This window comes from Eucyclogobius newberryi, unplaced genomic scaffold (genome assembly GCF_026437365.1).
Source record: "Eucyclogobius newberryi isolate DKJ021-1_F unplaced genomic scaffold, fEucNew1.0.hap1 SCAF_3, whole genome shotgun sequence".
NCBI lineage: Eukaryota > Metazoa > Chordata > Actinopteri > Gobiiformes > Gobiidae > Eucyclogobius > Eucyclogobius newberryi.
In genome coordinates this window covers 32,302,326-32,311,622 of record NW_027315945.1, presented here as the reverse complement: position 1 = coordinate 32,311,622, position 9,297 = coordinate 32,302,326, and the positions used below count along the sequence as shown (strand labels likewise).

Sequence of the window (9,297 nt, the reverse complement as noted above, 5' to 3'; positions counted from 1 at the left end):
CTTTTTCTTTCTTTTCTTTTTGTTGTTGTTGCTGCGTTCATATATCTGCTTACAATGCCAGAATGCTCTCACAAGGCCCAGTTTTTTCCCTTGTATCCAAGTAACCCGGGGATGCATTTTCCACATCTCCTGCATTCCCCAACAACTCAGTCTTCTCCTCCTGCACTGTTTCTGCAGCCTAAAGATGAGTTCATTGTCATTTGCATTGCCTTGTCCAGACATCTAGTGACACATGCACCTTTAATGCTCAAGAATGCACTCTTCTTGAATTCATTGTATCATCCATTGTAACAGGTGATGTGTGGATGGGCTTTAAACACAGCGGGGTGGCTTCGGTGGGCGTTCTGTCACCTCAAAGCGAACAGGTTCTGACTTTTGAGGAGGTGGTCGGCCCTAATGGCACCGCACGTCGGATTGTCCCTTTTCTCTTCTTTTTTTCTCCCTGGCCGTTTCACTCACACAGACAGAGCTGCAGTGCTATTCTGAGAGAGTTAGCTGCCTCAACCCACGCACCAAATCTGAAAACGAGAGAACGGGGGAAAGACGTGAAGAAGGGAGCCATAGGAATAAAGGAGAAGGAGCTGGAGACCCCCCCAGTTCATCCACTTAAAAGATGCAGATTGCAGTCACTTGAGCGTCTGAACGTGGTGATATGGAGATGTGTTTGCTGTTTCGTGCGATGTGCTGTGCGGTGCTGTGCTGTATTGGCGGCGCTGGGAGAAATGTACTTGATTCTGTGCCACCCACACACACGCCCTCGCACGCACTCATGGCCGTCTCTCTCCTGCATCTCTATACCTCTGGCTCTTCCCTTGCTCTCTCCACAATCTCTTTTGCTTATTTAAATCCCTACCCTGCATTTATCTCCGCTCCCTCTCCGTCCATCATTGGCGTTTTGTGTGTGTACGCCGTGTTCCTCCAGCAAGAACACAAAAAAAAAAAAGAAAAAAGAAAGTTGCACAATCAAAAAAAAAAACGGTACAAAAGCGTTTCATTTCTATGGACTCGTCACAGTAGTTGAAAGGGGGTTTTGCAACATGAGGTGAAAGGGTTGTGTTTAGATGATAAATGCTGTTTCGGAATCAGATGTGTTCATCCCAGAAGGACAATTCATCTGCTGTTATTGCTCACGAAGCATGTACAGTGTATAACAGTGTCGGATCAGCAGGTAGAAGACGTTTTCTCTTCGTAGATGGCAAATCTTTATACTTCATTTGTCCGTTCTATTGTTTCGTTAAATAGCCCACGTGTTCTCTCTGTTTTCCAGGACACTACAGCAGATTCCCCGGGCGACATTTGTGGAACTGACACGCAGCATGATTTAGAGTGAGCAGAAGAACATGAGAACATTAGCAGTGGGAGAAGTGACGGGTCGGGCCTGAACTCCTCCGGGAGGTTAGAGGAGCAGAGACACGAGGAGCCTCTGCGATTTGAGCGTTCTGTCGCCCCTCTGTTCCTACAGATAGGGACGTTTTCATAATTACATGTCATTATAATTTCTGTGGGAGACAGATCTGCCTCTGTCTATTATTGCAACACCTCCAACACAATAACGGCACACATTTCCATTTTTCTCCACAGTGATATTCTTTTGAAAACCCCAAGAGACAAATCAGGAATAACTTTATGTGACATGGCGACACTATGTTCTCTTAATATCCTGTCAGCGTGCCAGGCGTGTGGCATGGGCAACTTATGTGCTTAAAGGATGACTGCAGATCTCATACCATCCATGCGGAGACAGAATAGACTGGTTTGATTTGAAGATGGGTCTCACAGAGCACACATTGTTTTGTTGGTATATGCTTATTCGCAGTTTTCAGTTTTTACAGTCTCCTAGCACTTAGGCTGAGGCTCACTCATTAGCACCCAGCCCCATCACAGTCACAGTCTGTGCCAGGCAAGAACTGGAGCACATTTGTAAAATCATAGAGAAGATTCAAGCAAATGTCGAGTTTTGACCACAGCAAAAAAGCAAAGTTTCAACAGATAATGAGTCTTTATTAATGTTTAGACACGCTCAATGTTGTTCAGGCTAATAATATTGACTTCAAAAATGTCACAAGTGCGATGTATTTTATTGTGGATTCCAAAAATATCAACCATGAACTAGACAATATAAAACTGTTTACATTTGATTCTTCCAGGTCATTGTGTTAAGTTCCAAATTCAGCAAAAGAATGTATAGACAATACAACATAACAAAATTGTAAAAACTGCACCCACTATTCTAGTGAAAGAGCATTTTCACATCTTAACATCGCTGAGGTGTTTAAAGGATTCTAAGATGAAGATATTACTAACACATCGTGGCGTCCAAGCCGTTTGTTTACCGTTAAATGCTGTTGTCATACATTTTGAAACATAAACTAAAACTCAGACAAAACGATTACGTCTCTTTCAGAATGAAACTATTGGTGTAACCTCTGAATTCAAGAGGCTCTACATGTTTACTCGTGTATTCACATGGCATTCTAGTGGATTCAACTGCAAAAGCGGATACAGCATTGAGTCAAACACAGAAAATAGATCTCTTAGTCATGTAAAAATGACGCCCACCACCAGTCTCCGAGTGCTCGCTGTCTCCCTGCTCTCGCTCCTCACGCCCCCACTTACCACTTGTGTGGAGACCACCACAGCCCCCTCCCCTCAGCTCTTTGACCGCTCACAGAGCAGCACAGACCAGCCTGTGTCTGCGTCCAGCTCTTCTCTCCTGCTGCATGTCATTCAGGCCAATGTCCAGCCTGCAGCTCTGCAGAGCAGGCCAGAGGCCCCCGAGAGCCCCCGAGAAAGTGCAGAGGAGATCCTCGAGACTCCTCCCAGGCCACAGCCCCAAGTCATGTTTCCCAAAAACGTTACGTCGTCAGAGGCCCTCGCCCCTCCCTTAGGTGCAGCCCAGGTAGCACCCATTCGGCCCCGGCTCATGGAGGTGTGGATCGACGTGTGCCGAGGCTACTTTGATGTGATGGGACACTATGACAGTTCTTTCAACTGCACTAAAGACATGTTCATCTACTGCTGTGGGACCTGCCACTACCGCTTCTGCTGCCCCGACAGCTCACGCCAACTGGACCAGGAAAACTGCAAGAACTACCACTCCCCCGACTGGGCCAAGACGCAGACGGACACCATGATGATCCCGGAGGAGCTGGGGCCTGACCCGGACTTTGACCCCCTGAAGATGCAGAGCCACAACACAGGCTTTGTCATCGGAGGAGTGGTGGTGTTCATGATCGCCGTCGCCGTGGGGATCAAGGTGGTCTTCAACAAGGTGCAACAGGAAGCCATAAACAGAGATCTCAATATGCCCAGGTATGACACTCTTTCACGAGAGTCCTAAATGTACACACAACAGTAACATGAGCGTCATTCATTCTCTAATAGATATGCTCTGAAATGCATCATAAATCACATTTAATTTTCTTGCAAAAGGTCATTGAATACTGAACAATGTACATACAAATCCAAGTGAAATTAAACATCCAGAACACCCTCCCTCACCACAATTATTTAACATTCTTTTCCAATGTTTCTATTTTCCAAACAACATAATCACATTAAATACACATAGGCACAATCTATTTTGTTTTATCCTCTAGTTCATCACCTTGTTTAAATTGTGGTATTAAATTCAAAGTTTCTACTTTACAATGATGTGTGATTAAATGATGAGAGACACATTCATTCTCAACTTTTTATTGGCCATGTCACCTTGACCTCTGCAAGGCCAAGCCTGGTTAGTACCTGAACACCAGGTTCCACAGTGGGGAAGTCGTAGTTAGGCAAGACACTTTACACATTTTATTATTTCATTATTTTTCAAATTAAATGTCACTTTTCTTCTAATAAGACAGTGGTACACGAGGTCATTTACCCGAGGCAGGACTGAAACCACTATTTTAGTAGAAGAAAAGTGAAATGTCCCTTTACCCACTTTGCCTAGTATAAATGTGATGTGTGTGTCAATGTTGGTGATTGAAGGGGCCGATGGCCCAGATTGGCCACCTTGCTTCGACCAGTGGCAGCTGTGGCTACAGTAGTAGAGGGTGGAGTGAGTGAATTATGATTATGTGATGAATGATGAAATGTAAAATATTTGGTCATAAATGTCATTGCTTTCCTTGGATGGTTCCACAGTTTGGCATTAGAGATTTGGTATCTATCTTTGCAAATACTGGTCTTGCTCAAAACATTCTTACTGTGAGCGGAGTCGCCTCATCACAGATCTGACCTGTAACTTAGCCTGCTGACATCAGCTCCTTTTCTTCATGGAGATGCCTCTGTAGTTGTAAAAAGCTGCTCTTTGGTGTCTCAGAGCTCTGGTGGACATGCTGCGGCACCAGTCGAGCCCCGTGCAGCAGGACGAGAGGAACAATAGTGTGGCCCTCACTGTGGCCGACGGGACAGGAACTCTGGGACGAACTCAGAAGAACCATTATGCCCCTGGACTGCCCAGCAAAGACAACAGATGTGAGCCATCACACTTAAGTACACAACTAATTAGTTTCATGGTAGACTCTGTATAGTTGATTTTAGAGATGTAACTTGAGAACTAATTGCCTTATGCTTTTTTTGCCTTTAGTGGGAAATTTGCAACACAACTTCATCCATCCGTCAAACACCAGCCCCAAACACACTGCAACTATTGGTAAGGCAGCTGGCTTCAATGTAAATTACATGCACTCACCTCTATGCGTGATTTCCTTCATTCATTTCGTTTTTTAGCTTACAAGTAGACTCATTTACTCAAACAATAATAATGATTATCATATATTTGGCTGCTTGTGCTGGAGATGAAAGCATGTTTGATTTCTGCCATCAGTGTGAATGTTAGCAGATTCAAACTGCCTCATGCAGTGTGCGATATCCAGAAGAGCAGATCTCATTAAACACACACTGGTTTTGTCCCTGTGATATCTGCAGAACGCACCCCTCGGATGAACAACGCTCAGCTGGCGGCTGGAGGAACCCTCCTCTCCAGCAAACACAACAACACCAAATCCCAGCCGTCCTTCCACCACTCCCTGCACAACCTGGCCCAGCTGCCTCCCTCCTATGAGAGCGCCACCAAACCCGAACTCAACCGCTACTCCTCCCTCAAACGCCTCGGTAGGTTCTCCGGAAATGACTCATTTCACACTAATTTGCCAACATCTCTTTCAAGAGAACAGGTAATAACTGTTGAAGTACTTTGCTTTGCTTCCAGAAAAAGGTCTGGATGAATATTCCTCAGGCTACTGCACCACCAAGCGCCGTCCGCACACTGCTCAGCCGGCCCTCCAGTCCTCCCAGTATCACCTGCCCTGGGGTGGAGACTACACCCTCGGTGGCAGAGGGACCTTGCCCAGACATGCTGCCCGGCCATGGATCCCGCCTCCGCCCATGGGTGTGCCTGCCTCACCCACCCCCAACCCTTACCCTCTGGATCCACCCGAGCCGCAGTTCAACGCTAACTACGACACTTTGTCCAAGCCGAGGAAAGTCAAGTCCTCTGACCAGCTGCTCAACATGGGGGACGTCCCAGGGAACACAGGCACACTCTCCCGGATGTCCAAGAATCAGCAGCACCAGTACTACAAGAACAAGAACTCCAACACGCAGACCCTGACCCGCAAACCTCAGGACAGGCAAGAGAGGCAGGACAGGCAGGACAGACAGGACAGACAGGACAGGCAGGACAGACAGGACAGGCAGGACCGGCAGGACCGTCAGCGCGAAGAGCGGCTGCTCATGTCCCCCGACCACTTGGAGGAGCGGATGGGTGTTGGAGGGATGGGAGTGGTTGACCCGTACGCTCACCCGCCGAGTGGCGGCGGCGTACCTACTCTGCCTCGTCAACAAAAGGCCCAGTCTCAGCAGAACGTGTGTGCCACGCCTTCTCTGGACCGACACCACATGATCAAGATGAACTCTCACCCAACCTCCGGGAGGGAGCAGGAGAGGGGCGCCCCGATACCCGGCCACATGAGCGGGGGGATGGGGTGGGCCGGAGAGCCACCTGCCCCAGGGGTCGTTATGGGAACGGGAACTCTCGGAGGCCACAGTGCCCGGAGGATGGCTTTCGCAACAAAGAGGCAGAACACCATAGAGCAGCTCCACTTCATACCAGGAGGGGGCAGCGGGGGGTCATCCGGCAGCGGCGGGGGGAGTCAGGGCATCAGGACAGGCAGCAAAAATGAGGTGACAGTGTAAGCTTAGTGCCTAGAGTAGAGTTTACGCTCTTTAGAGGTAGGATAGATAACCCTTCTGCATTTAACTATTAGATCAACAGCATTTTATTATGAGATAAATGGCTATAACAAATAAGACTAGAATAGTGTCTACTATAGATGAAAGTTTATTTATATATACAAAATATATGTGTTAGGCCATTGAAATTACTATTATGTTGTAATTAAATTGCTGAACTAGTATTATAAAGCTACAAAATATAAAGTATTATAGAGCTATTGTGAGGATTATCTGTTATGGTTATGTGACAGCCTACATCAGCCATATTTTGTAAAGTTTACCATATCGCCATTAATAACAGTGCCATTACTTAAACGACGTGGGTGAGAAAGGGGAAAAACTGCCAGAGCTGTTCTTCATAATTTAGTAATATATGTTTTTTATTTTTCCAAAACGTACTCAGGAGCACTAGACAGAAAGCCAGACGATTTGAACACGAGGAAAGCCCAGGGCTGTATTTTCCATGTTTTGAGCCAACTACCTGCAGAACTGTTACTAACGGACTATTGCCGACAACGATTATCGACGGACGAACAGTCGTATCCATCCTCATCTTTTTAAATGGATACAGAACTGGTTTGAAAGCTTTGTCGAATGGACCTGGAGGACTGGTTCAGACTTGGGGCTCAACCGGACTGCTTTTAAGAACGGATGTACAAATTTTATCAATTTGATGCCTGGGTTGCCTATAGATTTCCATGTGACCTTAGCCTAAATTCCCAGTGGACAGAAATCACTGTTACATTACAGAAGTGTAAGCTACTGTGTAAAACAAGGGGCTACGCTAACCAAGAGCCATCGCTAATATCTTGGAAATTCACACAAGTCAAGACGTAACATCAAAAGTGCTTTGTTCGTTTATCGGGGCAACTTGCTTTATCGTAGTCGAAGATTTTCCTAGAGCACAAATATAAAGGTTGTACTTACGCAACTGTCCTTCAAAGCCATTTTGTGGAGAAACAAAGAGTATATACCGCTGCGAAGCTGGTCTGACAATCACCATTTCTAGTTAATTCTCCAGGTCAGTGATATTTTGTACAGACAGCGGATTGACGACAGAGCAAAGCCAAAAAACTCCGGGGGGGATACAAAGGGGCACCCGGGGGGGCCCTCTCCTCTCGAGGGACTTGGACGGCTGCGGACCTGCCCTGCCCGCCTCACATCCGAGATCTCGCTGTATCATATCGCACTTCGAGTTCAACCAGTGTCAGTGAAAAGAAAAGAGGAAAGTGAAAACCTCCATCAATAACGCTTATCACCACCAAGGGCTATCCTATCTTATATACTGTATGTGAAATATATAGTCCATATAAACTGGTATCTCTTTCTCTTGATTTCGTGTTGATATCGTCATGATGTATTAAGTATTAACGTGTACAGAAAATGAAGCACAGTTCAAAGAAAAGTCAACGTAACTTGCACAAATCCACCATAGATTTGCACCAAAACCGCGTTGGGGCTCGGCCAATCTCGTGTGTGGTCAGCTGGGAGTATTACGTAAAAGTGATTTGCGAAAAGGGAAAAATAAGAAAGAGTGATAATCTGGACAATGGAAACAGTCGCTGCCGGGATGCTTTAGTTACAGTCACATTACAAAATTAACGATCAAATTATGTTGGACAATCTTCCTATACATAGTGCTCAATGTAGTTGTTCTGAATTTGATGGAGTTTGCTTATTAATGATTATTACAACTATTATAACTGTTATTACAATTATCTTATGGCGTGATGTTATTTTACTCTGTGGGATTTAAGTGTTTCTTGTTTTTTTGTTTTTTTATATACTTTTATTTTGAAGGAAAACCAGCGCTCTCATGACCGGCTGGTTTTTCATACATTCTGAGTCTCGATGCATGCCAGCTCCATTTCTTTGAGAGGCATTTTGCAGTTAGCCTGGATGTACCGTCACTGATCACTTTCGTACTGTGCCTAGTCATCGGCCTTATTGAGCTCCAGTTACTTCACTTTACACTCTGGTCAAACATCACTGGACGACAAGAGCCTTTTCGATGTATGGACAGAGGAGAGTCGCAAAGCCAGAGGGGTTTCACTCAAAATTCTCCAACGCCATGATGTTTGTGTGCATGGGTGAATGTTTTCTACACAGATGGGAGATGGACAGAGGGAGGAAATGAATGCTTTGATTGCAATGTCTTTTTCAGGGAAACGGGACCGATGACATGAAATAGTTTAAGAGTTTTTTATTAGAACCACTAAAGGTCTGTAGCAAAGTCTGTAAAATCTCACAAGCCATATTCAAACTTCATTCTCACAATTTTATAAATGGTCTAATCTAATTTGTGCAAGTATTGTATTTTGTATAGCTAGTACAATCAGAATATTTTAAGTGGTCTATTTGCATTGATTTGAAAAGCCAACACAATGTGATAGTATTTTATGAATTGTACAGTGCCAAACTTCATACCATTTTGTTGTCTTTCTATTGTCATGGCTTCCTAAATGGCTGGGTAACGACTTTTCACCAATGGTGATGAATACAGAGCATGATGTGAGCTTTAGTGACTAGAAAGAAATGAATGAATATGGTCTGAGCTTTACCATTATGAATTCACTCAGAGCGACTGTGATTCTTGGCAAATCAAAGGGAATTGAAATTAATGAATTTATTTGATGTTAAAGCAACCCTTCTGTTGTTGTTCAATGCATTAACCCCCATTGGATACCAAGAATTTGTATAATAAAGTTGGTGAAGCACTGAAAATAAATGCTTTGTTTTTGTATTTTAAGCAAGTTATAAAACAATATTGTGTCATCTTAAATGGCCATTCTGAGTTAAGTCTGCTGTGTGGGAAACTCATATTCAGCTCTCATTTCCCTGGTGCGTTCACATTATTGCATTGAAAGAACGGACAAAACAAACACGTGCTTCACATGAGCTCTGCACAGACCAGGACAGTCTTTTTCACTGCTCCTGCAAAGACACATGACTGAAGAAGACCCTCAGAGGCCCTTCATTTTGTGGTTCTGTTCCTTATGCTTCAGGCACAGTTCTATGTCTGTTTATAGCAGCGGTTCTTTTCCCAAGGCCCCATTATTAAAGCAG

The 9,297-nt window shown here is 44.8% G+C and overlaps 1 protein-coding gene across 2 annotated transcripts; it reads left to right on the top strand.

Moving 5' to 3' along the window:
- Positions 1 to 1,270: 1,270 nt before the first annotated feature.
- On the top strand, positions 1,271 to 8,959 carry shisa7a (shisa family member 7a). Of its 2 annotated transcripts, none has more exons than XM_072461564.1 (5): positions 1,271 to 3,312; positions 4,316 to 4,470; positions 4,583 to 4,648; positions 4,924 to 5,109; positions 5,207 to 8,959. In XM_072461564.1, the coding sequence occupies exons 1-5, from the start codon at positions 2,447 to 2,449 to the stop codon at positions 6,190 to 6,192; spliced, it is 2,259 nt and encodes a 752-aa protein (XP_072317665.1). In that variant the 5' UTR covers positions 1,271 to 2,446; the 3' UTR covers positions 6,193 to 8,959. The 2 variants fall into 2 exon arrangements, with proteins under 2 accessions (XP_072317665.1, XP_072317663.1); XM_072461562.1 differs by having other exon boundaries at positions 4,316 to 4,488.
- The last annotated feature ends 338 nt before the right edge of the window (positions 8,960 to 9,297 follow it).